General features: G+C 37.1%; 2 protein-coding genes across 2 annotated transcripts; both read left to right on the top strand.

Annotated features, from left to right (window-relative positions):
- Positions 1-1,242: 1,242 nt before the first annotated feature.
- Positions 1,243-14,721, top strand: LOC142543359 (cysteine-tryptophan domain-containing zinc finger protein 3-like). Its single transcript, XM_075650578.1, has 11 exons — positions 1,243-1,732; positions 2,393-2,465; positions 2,553-2,686; positions 2,770-3,168; positions 3,391-4,712; positions 5,189-5,625; positions 5,713-7,253; positions 7,486-7,643; positions 12,797-12,957; positions 13,188-13,342; positions 14,099-14,721. The coding sequence occupies exons 1-11, from the start codon at positions 1,616-1,618 to the stop codon at positions 14,315-14,317; spliced, it is 4,716 nt and encodes a 1,571-aa protein (XP_075506693.1). The 5' UTR covers positions 1,243-1,615; the 3' UTR covers positions 14,318-14,721.
- A 1,854-nt stretch (positions 14,722-16,575) lies between these two features.
- LOC142541678 (protein LATERAL BRANCHING OXIDOREDUCTASE 1-like) lies at positions 16,576-18,563 on the top strand. Its single transcript, XM_075648152.1, has 4 exons — positions 16,576-16,894; positions 16,981-17,228; positions 17,523-17,850; positions 18,125-18,563. Exons 1-4 carry the CDS (start codon positions 16,634-16,636, stop codon positions 18,368-18,370), a joined length of 1,083 nt encoding a protein of 360 aa, XP_075504267.1. The 5' UTR covers positions 16,576-16,633; the 3' UTR covers positions 18,371-18,563.
- The last annotated feature ends 780 nt before the right edge of the window (positions 18,564-19,343 follow it).

Here is a 19,343-nt window from a genome sequence, read left to right as displayed (position 1 = left end):
CGATCCAACCGCATCGCAAGTTATTTAATATCTAACTTTGCTTAACTATATGTTTTTTAAAAAAAACAATATCTTACGTTGTATTTCAAATACACTTGATAAAATCATTTTTTTTTTTAAAATTTGATCGCATCTATTTTTTTTTTAAAAAATTTGATCGCATCTAATTTGACTTAAAAGTGTAAATGAATTAAGCCGGCTCACAAGTTTTTTAAGTTGTCTCGAAAAATATAGACGAGCAACAACTCGTAAAATGCTTCAATATTTTAAATTAAGCTCCGATTCGAGCTGAATTAAAATCTGAAATTTCAAAAGCTCACCTCACAATCTATTTTATTTGCATACTAGTATATGTGGCACACTATGCGTGTCATATTAAAACATGAATTCGTTTGATATTTTGTGTATAAAATATATATTATTTTATTAGGATATGAAACTTATAGGTTAATGATTAGATAAGATTTATTGAAATAGTTTGAATTTTCAGATAAATTACAGATAAATTGGATAAAAAATCGGAAAAAGATAGAGATATATAATAATAATTATTAAACTCACACCAACAAAGTTAGCTAACAAACACTATGAACAATAAAACTACGGCAAAAACTTGTGTGAGACGGTCTTACATGTCATATTTTGTGAGACAGATCTCTTATTTGGGTCATCCATGAAAAATTGTTACTTTTTATTGTGAATATCGATAGGGTTGATTCGTCTCACAAATAAAGATTTGTGAGACCGTCTCACAAAAGACCTACTCTAAAACTGCAAATAAACTTTTATGTCGCATTGACCTACTAAAATAAAATAAAAAAATAGAGAATATAGAGAATGAGTTGAAAAAGATGTTGAATCAATATTGATAAAACTCCGACATCACCCATATTGACTACAAAATCAATGAAAATGGAATCAATTAACAATATAAAATTTATTGCCTAAACCAAATGCAACATAAAATACTATAGGAGCAAAATATTATAGAATCACAAATTAATTTTTATTTTTATTTGTAATATCCGTGTAATAATAATAATATTAATAATAATAAAAATAATAGTATCAATAACCTAAATTTGAAAATCTCAAATTTGTAAGTGATTAGGTATGGGCGATTAATTAAAATATTTTATCTAAAGCAATTAATAACGAGAATAAATTTAAAAAATGAAGGAAAAAAAGGAAACGTCTTCTCTCTCAAACTCAAATAGGTATCAGATATATACATATATTTCAACAAATCCCAAAAAAAAAAAAAAGGCATTGCACTCAGATTTCATACGATCGTCGCTTGCCCGGAGAGGAAAATTTAATCTGTGTTATTGCATTAACGTGTCGTATAATTGACAGTTTTTTATTCGCGTAAAATTCTGATATACACGGTTGTTTTATATATTTTAGAATTTAGATGATCAAGTAGGGTTTGGATTGGGATTCCGAATTTTGTGAATTAGGGGGATCAAGGGCGTGTCTGTTGGCGGGCTTTTGGAGTATTTTATTTGGCTGAAGCTTGATTTTTTAATCGAAGAGTGATACATTGGATTTCAGAATTGGGGATGAATTAGGGTCTTAAGCTTTTGGTGTGGGGATTGCGATTAGTTTTTCTGATATGGGGAGTTGGGCAAGTGGGCCTGGAATGATCCAAGCGCCAGAGCTTGAAGAAGGAGAGGCTTGCTACTACAAGGACGATAGAAGAACGGACCCTGACATTACTCTCTCTTACATTGTAAGAGTTCATTTTCTGCTGTTGACAATCAATACTGTTATTAAGATAGAAAAAGGAGTTATCTTTTTGTGAATTGGTGCATATGGATGATGACTAATCCTAGAATGACTGCTATTCTTTTTTAATTAAATGGGCTAGGGGTTGTCTCTGAAATGCTTAATTGAAGTTTAACTAGTGGGATTGAATAGTTGAATCACTTAACCTCCGAGGCTTGAAAATTTCTTTTATCTTTTTAGTTTTCTGAGTGGATTGAATGTGCTTCTGTTATTATGAAGTGTGAAGTTCTGAGGTCGTTTGAAGAAATCTAATGATAGCCTATTTTTACGAGGTGGAAGTTGAAAATCATGATTCTCATGATCTGTTGGCACTACGAAATATATATGATCATTTGAAATAAACCGTTGTTTTATCTAAGTTTTGACAGTGTCAACTAACCAATTTGCAGCAGCTTATCTCCTAGGTTTTCATTTCAATACAAACTCATTTTCCATTCGGTGTCTGCTAATACGTGTTTTGATGGTGATGATGAGCTACTTTATAGCTTTGTAGTACTGCCTTTTCTATCTTGGATTGATGCATATTCTTATGATCTTGATACCTTGCTCTCGTAATCATGCCCATTGACGACAATACTTACTGTTTGAAACTCTATTATTTTAGGGAGACAGGGTTCAAAGTTTACTTGGCCATTTTCAGAAAGATTTTGAGGGAGGGGTTTCGGCGGAAAATTTGGGTAGGTGTCATTTCTATGAGATTTTGTTTCCTTTGTTTCATATCGGAAAATATTGACCACACATCTGAACTTTTGTTGCATTCGTAGGGGCAAAATATGGTGGATATGGTTCATTTTTGCCCATGCACCAGCGTTCTCCTTTAGTACTGTCGCAACCAAAATCCCCCCGCAAGGTTCAAAATTCCCGCGGGCCTAGATTTCCTGATAATTGCCTTCAAGAGGTATGCAAAAAAATGGCAAATATTTCTTGTTTTTCTGGTTAGTATGTATTTACTCAGCTTTGTGGTTTGTGTAAACCTCTCAGGGTTTTTCCCCTAATTCTACCCAGCTAAGTGATGCGCCTGCCACTCTAAGGAATGTCTTTTCTTCTTCCCCCGGTATTTTTCCGTCCCAAAACTTTAAAGTTTCCACTAAGGATTCGTCAATCAAAGAAAACACATTTGATTCTTCTCATAAAGATGCTGAGGCTTTTACTGGAAAAGCTGAACTTCCTCCAAGTAAGTCAGACAATCCAACAGAGCAGAGAACACTGAAGGTTCGTCTTAAATTGGGTTCAGAGATGGTGGCACAATATAATGCTGAAATACACAGTCTCGGGCTTACATCTCCATCTTCGTCCACTGAATATTGTCCTGAGGAGAGTGCCGGAATAAAGCTTGAATATGGTGAGACTCCTTATGTATCTCCTGCAAATATTCTTCAGGTACTATTCATTTTCCTGACTGCAGTGACTGCAATTATTAATGCGACCTTTTTTTTATTTATATCGATTCTTGTTCTTCTACTTTGGCTATTTAGAGATTATTTAACAGGTATCATCATATACCTAAGGTTTTCTCTGATGGTTATCAAATGATTTCTAGTAATCTCATTCTAGTTGATATATTGTGTCATTCAGCATTAATTTCTGAATCTTTTCGAACAGATAATGACTTCGTTCCTAGTTTCTGGTGGTTCTCTTCTTTCACCTCTCTGTGAAGATTTTCTGAGCTTAGGCAGAGATGCAGAATCTTCTGCAAGAAGGGAGTACAAGATTAACTCTGGGAGTTCTGCCATCTCCCTTGGATTTGAGAACAAAGATATTATAAAGGGGAAAAGAGCAAAATCTTCTGATAACTTTGAAAATTTTGAGAAGTCTGAAAACGAGTGTATACCAGATCTGAATGATTCAAAGAAGAAGACTTCAGGAAATGAGACCCTGGGATGCAGACTTCAGCCTCTCAATGGCTTGAACTCAAGACCTTTATCTGATGCAGTCTGCAGCACTAATGAGCCTCTGAAAGAAGCTGTTAGGCCACCTGACGTTGTTAGGGGCTCTGAGATGGATGTCCCACCTGATAATGTTAGGGCCTTTGAGAAGGATGTCCCACTGAAGAAGAGGAAAGGAAGTAAAGATAGGTTGAATGGAAGATCAGTGTCAAGTGATTTAGTCGAGAATGCTTCATTAGGCTGTACAGCAACCCAAAGTTATAGTAAGTATGATCAGAAAGAATCCAGATGTAGTGATGGACTCAAGTTTGGTGAAGATCTAACAAGAGTTTCTCAGAATGATATTTCAGTTAATTATGGGCAGGATAGCAGGAACAGAGTGAAATCTTACTCTGATGTTTCTGATGGTGAAAGTGTTAAAGTAGCCATGAATAAGTTCAGCTTGAAAGTTGGTATGAAAGTTAAATCTGGTGAACACGATAATTTAGGGTTATCTCTTGATGTAAATAAGTTATCTGTTGATAAAAATCCAAAAGCCACTCAAAATAGTGTGAAGTTGGCATCAAAATCTGCTGATATTTTGAGGGATGGTGGTTGTGCAGCACCGAAAGTCAAGAACAGTGGAAAGAAAACGAATTTGGTGAATCCCAAGCAGAAAGATGTGCTAGATACCAGTATTGAACATATGGATAACCCTAAATGTTTACTGGAAAGGCCTTCTGGTGACAGGTCAAAGAACTCTAATCCTGATGCTGCGAAGGAAGAGACTGGGTGTACTGATAAATTTAAGGGGAAATCATGTAATAAAACATACGCAGACAAGAGTTCTTCTGAAACTCATGTGATTGAGCCTTCTGCTGAAGCCATACCTTTTAAGGAAGGAATGATCACTGGGACAGAGGGGACAGTGGTGGATCCTGTATTAATACAGGAAGATTGGGTTGGCTGTGATCGTTGTGAGAAATGGCGTCTTCTACCATATGGTACAAAGTCTAATCAACTGCCGGAGAAGTGGATTTGCAGCATGCTTAACTGGCTGTAAGCTTTGTTCTTGATTTGATAGCTCTTGATTGGATTTTATGTGTTTGCATTTTATTTTGTGTAGACAGATCATTTGCTTCAAAAGGAAAACATAATGTTCTTTAGATTGGACTCTGGTGCGCTAGCTCATATCTTATATAATTAAATGTATGCAACAGTTCATCATCTGGAAAAGCTACACATAAAATATTGTCAATAGAAAAGATTTAAGTAAACCAATTCAAATTTTAGACAGCGGTCAACTCCATTAAATAGTCAAACAGGATGTGAATTTTTGGGAGGAGGTATTATGTTTCTATCGCCACTTGTGTCCAGTGCTGTAGGTGCCTTGGATGAACTCTCTCCTTGTCAATGTTCAGCACATGCATATGACCGAAGTCTTTTTCTCATCACGTATCTGTTCCAACGTACTTTATTTTCTAAAATCAACTGTAATGAACCCTAACCTTGAGATAATTTGTATTAATCCTCAGTCCAGGAATGAACAGTTGTGACGTTGGTGAAGACGTTACTACAAATGCCGTCCGTGCTTCATTATCAGTTCCTATCCCCGAAAACCACTATAATGCTCAAGCACATGCTGACACATCCATGCCTGTAGTGGCTTCAGTTGGTGCTCATCATTTTACTCCCAACCACCAGAACTTTACTTCTGATAAAGTGGCTTATCAAGCTAAGAGGCGAAGTTTGAAAGAAAGTTCAAACACTGTTAGCATGAGCTATCTGGCCCCGCCTAATAGTGTTCAAAAGAAGTTCCAAGGCCATTCCATGAATAGCACGAAGTTGAAGGAGGTGAACCAGCCTTTTGCAGGACCAGAGGCAACTAAAGAATGCGAAGTACAACATCCAAAAATGTCAGCAATTGGCATAGGCAAATTGAACAAAAGAAAAGATGAGAATATGGGTGAAGGTATGTCATTTGTCCAAGCTGTCAAATTTTGTTTCTGTCTTAATTATGAATTTGTTTATTTGATTTTCGAATATTTATTTCTTGCAGATTTTGTAAACCTGAGAAAAAAAATCAAGAAAGAATCTTTTCAACATATTCAAGGGACGGTGAAAATGATTAAAAGTAAGGATGCTCTAAATGTGGACAAGTTCCAGGTTTCCACTAGAAACCTGGATTGGCTTGACCACAATTTGAATTCTGATTTACCCCATAAGGAATCTGTAAAGGAGGAGAAGAAATTAAGTTTACGAAAAGATTCAAGCTTTAGAGAAAAAGGTAGTCTTCATATTCATGTGAAGAAACAGAAAGACCAGATACAGGATTTACCAGATGGTCAGTTTTTTAACATAAATGCAAGTAGTAGAAAAGAAGTATCTATAAAGAAGAAAAAATTCATGGATTGTGACAACAGAGAGTATCGAGAAGTGGCACAGCAATCGATAAAAAAGGAGGAGAAGGATATTGATTTTCAGAGAGAACAAAAATCCAGAGTGTCTCAGATTGATGATGAGTTCAAAAGAAGCAAGGGTGGTGACTCATCAAAAAGAAAGGTTTCTAACGCTAGAGTTATTTTGTCAAGAGGTAATGAAAAATCAACTAACAGTGTTAAGGAAAAAGAACAGTCAAAGAATATTAAAGTGAAGTTACCACAGTCAAAGAATCTTAAGTTGAAGTTACCACTGACCAAGGAGGATATAGATGAGCTGAGAAAGGATTTGGGGTGTGTTTCGATGGCTGCCACTTCAAGCTGCTCCAAGATTTCTGACTCCCGTAAAAATGGAGTTGGTTTTATGGACCAGGTCAAAGGCTCACCGGAGGAGTCAGTTTCCTCATCTCCTGTGAGGACGCCCTATCTGAATCAGGCCTTACCAGTTACATCGGAGAGTGCAGGTAAAGTTGGTTCTAGAGTAAATGAATTTTCTGCAATGGGGAGTGGGAAGAAATCTTTGGGCGTGAATAGAAATTCTGACTTGGGGATAAAGCGGAAAGGGAAAACCACTGGCGTCCGTAACGTTGAATCCTTCAAAAACACCGCTGGTTTTCGAGAAAGTATTGCCGTGGAAATACCTTGTGGTGAACATATATCAAGTGGCAACCAACCTCGTGAATTTTTAGAGACTCCTTTGGTTGATAACAAAAGCGGTATCTTGGAACAATGTGGCCAATGTCCCCCCAGATTACTTGTTAATTGCATTCATAGAAAGGAGGAAATGAGCATGGACTTATCCAAAGCATTTTCACCTCAACAGAGCTCTGGAAAGAGGAAGAGAACACATGGTGAGAGGTTGGCAGAGAAGGTTTCTGATCCATCTACTGGTTCAGAAATTTTGGATTTAAAGGAAAAACTGAAAGAAGAGATAGATGTTGATGACAACTATCATGTGCAGTCTGAAGTGTTGAGTAATGTGAAACATTCATTCTCAGATGAGTCTAGCATAAAATCTGTTCATCACGGAAAATCTGCTGCTCTAGAAACAAGCTTTGTGAATGAAAATGTCTTCATTCTTCCTCTCTCTACTGCCTTAAAAGAAGCTCAAGATGCTTTGAAAAAAGCTGAACAACTTAAATCTCATGCCGATCTGATCAAGGTCTTTTTAGATTGCATCTTAATCTGAGGTTATTTGTTTATGGTCTTTCCAGATTGCTTGTTAATCTGTTTGCGTCTCCTTCTAAAAAAATTATTTTATTGGAATTGTCAATTATTTGATTCGTATAATGTACAATATCCTCGTGCTTTGCCATGCTTGTTTTTTGAGTTGTATGCTAATTCAGGATCTTCCTTGTTCACGTTTTTACTTTTTCTCTCAATAACTTTTGCAGAACTCTGGTTTTGGCTCTGAAAGTAACTATGAATACTTAAAAGCTGCTCTTAAGTTTCTTCATGGCGCTTCACTTTTAGAGGCCTGCAATGGTGAAAGCATAAAAGATTGGAAGACTAATCTTATGCAAGTCTATGGTACTGCTGCCAAACTTTGCGAGTAAGTATATGGTTAATCGTTAGTTACTTCCGCAATTTGATATTATTTGATCAAATTTTATTTTATTTTATTTTTTTAATTGCCCGTCGAACTTGTCAAATGTAAGGGGGGGACCGATTCTTTAAGTTTTGCCCTGAGAAGGAGATTATGAGACTAGGGGAGTTAATTATTAGCTATCTGATGATACTTTGAAGTTGAAGTACATATTAAACTATTTTATGAGTATAACAAGCTTGATGTGGAAGAAGATCGTCGTTGCATGTTTTAAGCATTGATTTTAGAATCGTTCAATATCTTTCATTGTCTCGAAGCTTCTTTCTTAAGGGCTATTTTCTAGCTTCATGTCGAATTATTAAAAGTTAGGAGAGATATATTAAGATTAGAATCCTAGATTTAGTTCTGATTTGATTTGATTCTGATTTATTTCCTAGTTTTAGGATATTTCTTGATTTCTTTCCTTGTCTCCGTTCCTTGTATTTATACTCTGTTTGACATTAATAAAATTTAAGAATTCAGTTTATCAAATTCTTCATGGTATCAGAGCGACCATGGTAAAACACGGTCTCACCACAGGAATCTCTTCGGAGGAAAAATCCGATATCCTTGAGTCGAATCCCAACCCTTCCAATAACTCTCTCCTTATCACTCCTCACCGCCTTACAAGTCTGAACTACTTGCAATGGTCCCAATCCGTAAGAATGTTCATCTGTGGACGCGGCAAAAAAGAGTACCTCACCGGAGAAATTGAAGCCCCAGCAAAGACTAATGCCGGCTATAAGAAGTGGAAGACGGAGAATCACTTAATCATGTCATGGCTCATCAATTCCATGAGTTTGGAAGTAGGTGAGAATTTCCTTCTCTACGAGACTGCTAAAGATGTTTGGGAGGCAGTCCATGAGACGTATTCAAGTTCCGATAACACCTCGGAAATGTCGGCTATTGAATCAGCCCTTCACGATCTCCTGCAGGGAGAACTCAGTGTCACCCAGTACTATAATGCCCTCACCAAACAATGGCAGCAACTTGATGTTTTTGAAACCCACGCTTGGAAGTGTCCGGAAGATGGTCAGCGCTATCGCAAGATTGTGGAGCAGAAGCACACCTTCAAGTTTCTACTTGGTCTCAACAAAGAACTAGATGATGTTCGAGGCAGAGTAATGAGTGCCAAGCCATTCTTGGGTCTTCGAGAAGCTTTTGCTGAGATTCGCCGCGAAGAAAGCCGCAAAAAGGTCATGATGGGCCCACCTTCTACCTCGGTTGATGGTTCTGCCCTCCTCGGGTCTTCACTCGGTGCTACTGGAGCAACTCAACAAGAGAGGCGTAAGTCACGGCCAACATGTGAGCACTGTTCCAAACCAGGGCACACGAAGAACACTTACTGGGTTCTCCATGGCAAACCTTCTGGTTGGAAATCCTCCCGTCCTGCGACGGCCAAGACCAACCGCAGCCTCTCAGTTAACCCTCAGGCGACCAGGCCAACGACAGTCCGTTCTCTCCGCAACAGATTGAAGCACTGCAACAAATCATGTCTGCAACCTTAGCGCAACATGCTACTGGATCTAAATCCACCAGCCTTCACGCTACCAAAGGTATAGACGTTCTTGCTTTAATTTCCGCTCAGCAGTTCTCGTGCTCTTGGATTGTCGACTCGGGTGCCTCCGACAATATGACCGGCAACCGGAATCTCTTTACAACATACCAACCCAATACCGACTCTCTCCATGTTCGGATTGCGGATGGTACCAAGACCCGGATTGCTGGTTTCGGATCCGTACAGATTTCCTCCGACCTTACTCTTAAATCTGTGCTGCATGTTCCTTCTTTGTATTGCAATTTATTGTCCATTAGTAAATTGACAACCGATGAACAGTGCTCGGCTAATTTTTCCAATAATGTGTGTTTTTTCCAGGAGTTGGGATCGATGAAGACGATTGGCAGTGCTAGGATGTGCTCAGGCCTCTATCTCCTCAATACAAGTCTATCCAGCCTCGAATCTCGCTCCCATTCCTGTTCAAATGCTAGTTTTGGTTTTCATAGAGTTTGGAAGTGATGTTATGCGCTTACACTTTCAGTTAGGTCATCCAAGTTTCTTTTATCTTGAAAAATTGTATCCGAATTTATTCGTTAATAAAAGGTCGAGGTTTTTTCATTGTGATATCTGTCAACTTGCAAAACACACTCGGGTCTCATATAATCCTATTCCATACAAACCTTCTCAACCATTTTCACTCATCCACAGTGACATTTGGGGTGCATCTCGGATACCCAATATAAATGGAGCCCGGTGGTTCGTCACCTTCATCGACGATCATACCCACCTTACATGGGTCTTTCTTATGAAGGACAAATCTGATCTCGCCCAAATATTTCCAGCCTTTAACACTATGATCCAAACACAATTCAATACCCGTATTCGGGTTCTCAAGTCTGATAATGCCCGTGACTACTTCAACACCACCTTAGGATCCTATTTCACCTAGCAGGGCATTGTCCAAATCAGCTCTTGCGTCGACACACCGCAAAAAAACGGGATTGCCGAAAGAAAAAACCGTCACCTTTTAGAGGTCGCATGTTCCCTTCTATTCTCCATGAATGTGCCGAAATACCTGTGGGGAGAGGCTGTTTTGACCGCTGCCTATCTTATAAATCGGCTCCCGTCCCGGGTCTTGCTGTATGTCACCCCTTTTCAAACCCTATCGTCCAGTTTCTCACATATTAATACATTATCGTCTCATCTCCCACCAAAAATATTTGGTTGCACCGCTTTCGTTCACATCTACCCTCATTTCCGTAGTAAGCTTGATCCTCGGGCTACCAAGTGTGTATTCATCGGGTACTCCTCTAACAAAAAAGGATACAAATGTTACTGCCCCGTCTCTCGAAAAACATTCACAATTATGGATGTTAACTTTTTCGAAGATACTCCATATTATCCCAAAACTGTCCTTCAGGGGGAGAAACAACCTACAATCGAAGTCCCGTTTAAGTCAACTACACCTACTGTCCCATCGAACCCAAACCCACCAGCTACACCAGCTACCGAAACCTATGTTAGTCCACCCACCTCGCCAAACCTCCAAGTCTATACGTGAGGTCAGTGGCGACGAGGTCAGGGGGAGTGTGAAGCTCGAGCACATCCTACACTTGCCGCTGAAGATACCACTACACCGATCCCAATTCCGGAGACAACTACACTAAGCACTCCTGCTTCAGTCCCTCAGAATCAGAATCTGGAAGACTTGCCTATAGCTCTACGGAAAGGTACTCGTACATGCACTAACCATCCGATTGATAGGTGGGTCTCCTACGGACGTCTCTCCCAGTCCTACAGAGCATATGTCACGAAGCTGGATAATATCTACATTCCGAATACCATCCAGGAAGCACTTCTGCATCCGGGCTGGGCTGAAGCAGTGAAATCCGAACTCACGTCTCTAGAAAGGAATGGTACGTGGTCGATTACCGAATTGCCACCTGGTAAAAGAGCCGTGAGTTGTAAATGGATTTTTACAGTGAAGTTTAACGCTGATGGGAGTGTTGAGAGATTGAAAGCTCGATTAGTGGCTCGTGGGTTGACTCAGTCATATGGGATCGATTATGAAGAGACATTTGCGCCGGTAGCGAAACTCAATACTGTCCGGTTCCTCCTCTCCTTAGCAGCGAATCTCGATTGGAAATTGCAGCAATTGGACATTAAGAATGCATTTCTTATTGGGGACCTAGAGGAAGAAGTGTATATGGAAGTCCCCGTCGGTTTAGTGGTTCCGAATGAACCAGGGAATCAAGTGTGCAGATTGCATAAGTCCATCTACGGTCTTAAACAATCGCCTAGAGTGTGGTTTGGAAAGTTTTCCACGGTGGTTAAAGACCAGGGGTTTGTCCAGTGCCAAACGGATCATACGCTCTTTGTTAAACATTCTCAAGATAATAGAATTGCCATCCTTATTGTGTATGTGGATGACATTATATTAACTGGAGATGATGAAGAGGAAATCAGTAGTATCAAGGCTACGTTGGCTCGGACGTTTGAGGTGAAGGATTTGGGACCTCTCCGCTACTTTCTAGGTATGGAAATTACCCGTTCAAAGAAGGGCATATCCGTTTCTCAGCGGAAACATGTACTCGATCTACTTAGAGACACTGGGATGCTCGGTTGTAAACCTGCAAGCACATCAATGGTATCGACTCGAGAGGCCGAAGGTGTACCCGAAGGAGATCCCGTCGAGAAACAACGGTATCAACGGTTGGTGGGACGATTGATCTACCTGTCGCACACACGACCGGACATTGGTTTCGCGGTTAGCTACGTAAGTCAGTTCATGCATAATCCGAAGCAATGCAACATGGATGCAGTCTACCGCATACTTCGGTATTTGAAGAAGTCTCCCGGAAAGGGGATTTTATTTCAGAAACATGATGATCGTAACATCATTATGTTTTCAGATGCTGATTGGGCAGGAAGTCCTATTGACCGAAGATCTACTACGGGTTTCTGTTCCTTCGTATAGGGAAATTTGGTGACTTGGAGGAGCAAGAAGCAACCCGTTGTGTCAAGAAGCAGTGCTAAAGCTGAGTTTCGCGCGTTGTCCTTAGCCACGTGTGAAGGGATATGGATTAGAAGAATGATGGCCGAATTGAAAATGCCGTACCATGAGTCTGTGATCCTCAAGTGCGATAATCAAGCTGCGATTAGCATTGCTAAAGACCCTATTCATCATGACCGTACTAAGCATGTCGAAATTGATCGTCACTTTATTGCCGAGAAGATTAAGAGTACTGAAGTATTACTGCGGTATACTCCAACTCGTGAACAACTTGCGGATATCTTGACCAAAGCTTTGATTGGTCCTAACTTTGATGAAATATGTAACAAGTTGGGAATGTATGACATTTACGTCCCAACTTGAGGGGGAGTGTCGAATTATTAAAAGTTAGGAGAGATATACGTAATATTTAGTTTACTTTTATTAAGATTAGAATCCTAGATTTAGTTCTGATTTGATTTGATTCTGATTTATTTACTAGTTTTAGGATATTTCCTGATTTCTTTCCTTGTCTCCGTTCCTTGTATTTATACTCTGTTTGACATTAATAAAATTTAAGAATTCAGTTTATCAAATTTCACTTCACAATAAACTTCATTCAATTTTCAGAACCTGTGCCTATGAATACGATAAAAGCTGTGAACTGGCTGCTGCTGCTTTGGCCTATAAATGTGTCGAAGTGGCTTATCTGAAGATAGTATGCTGCAAAAGCAGTGGTACACACCGAATTTGGCGCGATTTGCAATCAAGTCTGCAGATGCTTCCTCAAGGTATTGTGTTTCCAATTTCAAACGTAAATTTTTCATTATATTGGCACCAAGTTGTGTGTTCACATTCAGGAAACAAATCTTGTACGATAAAGCAATACTCGTACTCGCTGTTTTGATCTTAAGACCAATGAAATAGAATTACTTAATAACTAATTTTTCCCACTCTGTTCTGATTGATTTTTTTTTTTTGGGTGTTTTAATTGATTCCATATGACACTTGTGGACAGCAGGTGAATCTCCATCATCTTCAGTATCTGACATTGATAACTTCAACAATTTAGTGGTGGCTGAGCGGGCCGCTTCATCTAAGGGCAATGATTCTCATGCATTGAATCATGTTATGGTTCCCCGCAACCGCTCGAACCTTGCTCGGCTGCTTGACTTTGTAAGCCGATCGACCCTGGTTATGCTATTTGCATCTATTTTTTGTAGCAATTGTTTTCATTTGAATATGGCGACCGGTGATGATGTAGAACTATATTGGGGTACTTGGCTCAGTGGCTGAACTTTTTCATCACTAGATATATGGCTTCCTGAAGTCAATTAAATAGTTCACTCCACAGCACTGCTATGGTCGGAATATGCTAGTTTACCACCCTTCACATAATTGTTATATTATTATGTTTTGCATATCTTAAATAAACTAATAAATGTTGCTAATTTTGCTGGTGTAGCAGCAGGAGATACCCATACATTTCATTCGACTCTATATGGTATTGGTCATCTGGAAATTGGCAAACATTGCTTGCCATTTCTTGGGGTACTAGCAAACGTTTGCACGCAATTGTGTGCATATAAGTGAATTTAAATATAAATATTTATTTATATATTAAAAAATTTTGTGTGGAATATTATGAGAGGTTAAAATAACTTTTAAAGTTAATATTTGAAGTTTTATTTTATTCCATTGCATTTGTTGCATTAAAAAAATAACGATATTATGGAAATAGGTATTTTAGGAAAAAAATTTGGTGTATCATGAGACACCAAAGAGTGCTCTTGCTTTATATATAGCATAGATATTGTAAAATATTAGGGTCACGGATTGGTCATGGGGCTGATGTTGATAGTGTGCGTCATTCTCTGTCATCTTTCATTCAGTACATCTGGGCTGTAAAATTTAAATCTGGGTTCTTTGCAGACGAAAGATGTAAATTCTGCTATGGAAGCTGCCAAAAAGTCGCTAGATATGTATAAAGCGGCTTATGTTAAGTTTGAGGAGTCACAGAATAAAGAGGCCATTGCTTCTGTCAAGAGAGTCATTGACTTCAGCTTCCATGATGTCAAGGAGCTTATAAATTCTGTGTGGCTTGCATTTGATGCCATAAACCGCCAAGCTCCCTGTCGCACCAGAGAATAATAACTTTTAATGCCATCAACCTCCAAGCTCCCAGGTCACGCCAGAGAATGTTCAACTGTACAGACGTGCTTTATACCAGTGTAAATCCCGAGCAAGCGCCCTGATTTGAAAGAAAGCTCTTGTGAGCTTATTTCAGAGTCCAGTTTTGATATTTGAGGTTAACAGAATACATTGTATCTAGGAAGAGATTATCATAGAGAAGTTGGGCATATAACCGATCCATTCTAATGGAAGCTTTAACATTTTGTTCATGTATGCTGTCATCGTTTTCTTCTGTATATAGAAATCGACGTTTTACAAGAGTTAAGTCCCTTATAATTGTAAATCGAATTTTGATCTTCAATCTTGTTTTTACCATGTATGGAAATAGAGAACCGAATATCAAAGGCTCTCTGCATCTTACATTGTTGACTGTGAATGCTCTTTATTTTATACTCATAATTCTTTACAGTGGCAAATATAGTATGTAATCTGCAAAAATAATTTTATGTTTTTAAATTTTTATACTCCTGAGATAATCAAACAAATTTAAATAATTATTTGATATTTTAATTTAAAAATACTATAAATGTTTTAACTTCTTACTAAAATATAAATAAAAATAAATCTTTCGATGCACTCAGGGTCAAATTTTAATAAATTAAGTAATGTAAATTATATAAATTAAATTTGAAACTGGAAAATGATTTTCGGTTTCGGTTTTGATTTTGGTTTGATTGAGAAGATAGCTTTGGTTTTTCTTTTGGTTAAAAATTTATAATTTTCTTGTAATTGTTTTGTAGAAATAGAAAATTCTTCTTTGCTATGGACTTTTGCCATTTGTTTTTTTGGTAGAAAATACATTAAAAATTAAATGATTTTTAAATGAAAGAACCATTATTCATCGATCACCAAGGATGATGACAGAATCACTTGATTTGGTCTGTCGAAGTGGAAACATATATACTTGCAAGTGGAAAATTAGTGGCTCCATTCTAATTAGTACACACCACAAACAAACAAAGAATGTGTACTTTTAATATTATAAATAACACAGAACTCAACCAATACTCACCATTCAATATGTTATTTTTCAAATTATGCACCAACCTTAAGTGGCTTGTCATGGTGCATCAATAGAATTTCGAACTTTGTATATTTAATCATGTAATAACAAAAAACCAGACAATTAAGTGATTGATGTTAACATACAAAAATGTCGAAATCATCAGATATTTTATTTATTTTTAATATATTATGTATATTCTTGTTACATCATATATGGAATTCATTTTTCTGGATTTTTTTCCTTTTCATATTTTGATTCTGATAACATATAGAATGATAGATATTTATAATCTCCAGCAGGGTGACTCTTGTTTCAGAAATTTAAAGTCAAGTTCGAATATACGTCTGTGATCACTTGTTTAATCGAGATATCGAGTCGAGTATGAATTAATTAATTCCATGGTGATACCTTATGGATGAGCTCATTATCCTTGGCCCATCCTTAGCCCAAATGGAAGACGGACTCATCACGGGCCCATGTATTCTCCTATAAATATCAGGTTCAGGTGTATAACTCAGGCATTCAATAGATTATTTTTCAGCAGCATCCTTAGCTGCCCTCTTATATCCACAGTCTCTGACTTGAGCGTCGGAGGGGCTACGTAGGGACACCTTCCCGGTCCCCTTCTAACGGTCTTATTAATGATTTCAGGCTCAGGACTATTCAAAAATTGTGTCTAGACTAGTGACACTTGCAGGAATCGGATCCTAAATTTTTCATGAGTATTTGTGTAAGAAGAATCCTACTCGTTCCCAAATGACTGATTCGAGTTGCATACAAGTCCATATAGATTTGTTATGTCAACTAAGCAAGATGGCTTGAAATAAATTAGATATGCAAAGTCCTAACAAAATCGATGGTTAACGTTTGTCTTAGCTAATCAAATTGCTAAGAATATGATTGTCGGAATTATTGTTTGAAATTGTTCGCAACAAATTACATGCATGACTAAAATAATTAAAGTGCTCCAATTTGGACAAAAGGTGTCAATATATTATTACATGTTAGAATAATTCATATTTCATCACAAAAAAAGACAAATTTTTTTGAAAAACTAACACTGATTTCGTCATAAAATATTGGTTGTGGAAACCACAATGACCATCACAACTAGATTCTGTGTATCAATAGATTCTCGCAGCTTTAATACTTCCATCTATAAATAGACGTGTTGTCCAAAGTTCAGCAAACCTGCAAACTAGTAGAAGTTTAATAAACTCGATCTGTAATAAATATATCTTCGATCTTTATAATTCTTTGTATCATCAATGGCTCCAATGCAAATTTCTGATATCAAAGTAGGTCACATTGATGATGTTCAAGAGTTGAAAAAGGCAAAATCTCCTCATATTCCTGAAAGATTTATCCGGGATTCGACCGAAAGGCCGAAACTAGATAAAACCAGTCCTCCTTCGTGCAACAACATTCCTGTAATTGATTTCTCAAAGCTTTGTGGTGGAAACAAAGATGACTTCTGCAGTGAAATTTTTAAGATCAAGATTTCTTGTGAGGAGTGGGGTTTTTTCCAGGTATTGATCAATGGTTATGTCCATTTTTTTGCTACTTTTAATCATGTTATGTTGAAAAATATTTCATTTTTTGGGTTTTATGGCAGGTGATAAACCATGAAATTGATTTAGAATTGCTGGAAAAAATAGAAAAGGTGGCAATGGAATTCTTCATGATGCCTTTGGAAGAGAAGAAGAAGTATCCAATGAATCCGGGGTCTGTTCAAGGATATGGACAGGCTTTTGTTTTCTCAGAAAACCAGAAACTAGACTGGTGTAATATGTTTGCTCTTGGATTGGAGCCTCACTACCTACGAAACCCAAAATTATGGCCCACCAAACCATCTGATTTCAGGTATGAACAAGTAAAGTATTTTTTATTTATTTTTTTAAAAAACCCACTTTTGGAAATGTTTTCATAACTATTTCTCTCATTCATTTTGAACAATTACACAAACAATATGATTCGACAGAAACCTTAGTTAAAACCAACTTTTCATCTAGTTTGATTTTAATTAATTAAAGACCCGTGTAAACATATCTGTCACGTTCGACGTAGTTTCGAAAACACGTGACAAGCATTTCTTTGTATCTCTAAATAAATGAATAGACCGAAACACTCTGTTCTCAAACTTCAAGATTTTGACAGTGAAACTGTGGAGGTATACTCGAGAGAAATTAGAAAACTTTGTAAGAACTTGCTCAAGTACATAGCCGTTAGTCTCGAATGCAATGAAGACGTGTTCGAGGAGATGTTCGGCGTGGCTGTGCAAGCAGTGAGGATGAATTACTATCCAGCATGCCCCAGACCAGATCTTGTATTAGGACTAAGCCCACACTCTGATGGAAGTGCACTCACAGTTTTACAACAGGGAAAGGGCAGCTCAGTTGGCCTACAAATATTAAAAGACAATACATGGATCCCAGTTCAGCCTGTTCCAAATGCTTTGGTCATCAATATTGGTGACACTATTGAGGTATCAAGCATCTCACTTCTTGTTCAATACTATGTTTTTCAAGGACAGGCATAAAATTTTTCCAACCCCACCATAGACTACTTAGATTGGGAAAGTCGGTCATAATTTTAATCATTTTTCGCCCGCCAGATATTGATGATATGAAACCGGAAATTATCGACATGATTACATATATTGTTGGCATGACTAATGTCACATCAGTATTCCACCAAAAAACATGAATTAAATTACAAAAGAAACGGAGTTTATCTTTGATTTTGGATTCGAAAAACAGGTGCTAACGAATGGGAAATACAAAAGCGTGGAACATCGAGCTATCACTCACATGGAAAATGATAGACTCTCAATTGTTACATTCTATGCTCCTAGCTATGAAATAGAACTTGGGCCGATGCAAGAACTGATAGATGACACCAATCTTTGCAAGTACAGAAGGTACAACCATGGAGAGTACAGCAAACACTACGTCACCAACAAGCTTCAAGGCAAAAAAACATTGGAATTTGCCAAGATTAATTAGGCACGTGCTAAGTGTCATTTAATTACTTTATTTGTAGCCTAATTCTACCCCTAACTAGATGTTTGGTGATGTATCACGTCATATTATGACTTTCCTAGGACTTGTAAATATGATTTGTGTGAATTTAATGTTGTTGCTTAAGATTTGGTTGTTGGGCCCACGTGTGTTAATAAAATAAAATAATATTTGATGATGTCAAATTTATAATAATAATAACAACATGAATGACAATAATACAATTACATATGATCGATCTACATAATTGTTTTGTCTTATGGCATGTTGAAACTGTGCATTTGCCCTCGGTGGGCTCTAATTGTTTTCTCGGGTGAAATTCGAGATAAAATTTGAAAATTTGATACTAATATATGATATTGGAGTACAAAATATTATAGATATGACCCGAATATATGATTTTTGTGTATTCGAACATGTATAACAAGTGTTTGTATTAAAGAAACATATTTTATTAGATGATAATCGATACAAAATATTTAAAATATGATACTATATATGATATTCGAGTATAAAATATTTCAGATATGTTACTAATATATGATTTTGAGTATCCAAACATGTATAAAAAATATTGATATTAATGAACCGTGTCTTTTTCCGAATGAAAATCGTTACAAAACATAAAAAATATGATACTGATATATGATATTTTAGTATCAACTCTTTCAGATATGATACTAATACATGATATTTGAGAATGCAAACAAATGTAACAACTGTTGATATTAATATAGTTGTTCCAATTTTATAATCAAAATTTATATTTTGTGTCAGATCTAAAACATTTAGTACTCTAATTCAAAATAAAAACATTGAGTACTCAAATATATATATTATTTTCGGATTCTCAATGTTTTATATCGAATTTCATGCGAAAAATACATGTGGGCCTATGAAGTGTATAAACATTTTTTTGTGTGAATCAGATACTGTAAAATTTTTTAGTCTGACTGAG

This window comes from Primulina tabacum, chromosome 4 (genome assembly GCF_025594145.1).
Source record: "Primulina tabacum isolate GXHZ01 chromosome 4, ASM2559414v2, whole genome shotgun sequence".
In the NCBI taxonomy this organism is placed as follows: Eukaryota; Viridiplantae; Streptophyta; class Magnoliopsida; order Lamiales; family Gesneriaceae; genus Primulina; species Primulina tabacum.
This window is presented reverse-complemented; position numbering and strand designations above follow the sequence as displayed.

Coding starts and splice junctions, on each gene's coding strand:
- LOC142543359 (XM_075650578.1), top strand. CDS start 1,616: ATGGGGAGTTGGGCAAGTGGGCCTGGAATGATCCAAGCGCCAGAGCTT. Junction 3,169..3,390: donor CTCCTGCAAATATTCTTCAG/GTACTATTCATT, acceptor CTTTTCGAACAG/ATAATGACTTCGTTCCTAGT. Junction 12,958..13,187: donor TCTGCAGATGCTTCCTCAAG/GTATTGTGTTTC, acceptor TGTGGACAGCAG/GTGAATCTCCATCATCTTCA.
- LOC142541678 (XM_075648152.1), top strand. CDS start 16,634: ATGGCTCCAATGCAAATTTCTGATATCAAAGTAGGTCACATTGATGAT. Junction 16,895..16,980: donor AGGAGTGGGGTTTTTTCCAG/GTATTGATCAAT, acceptor GTTTTATGGCAG/GTGATAAACCATGAAATTGA. Junction 17,229..17,522: donor ACCAAACCATCTGATTTCAG/GTATGAACAAGT, acceptor AGATTTTGACAG/TGAAACTGTGGAGGTATACT.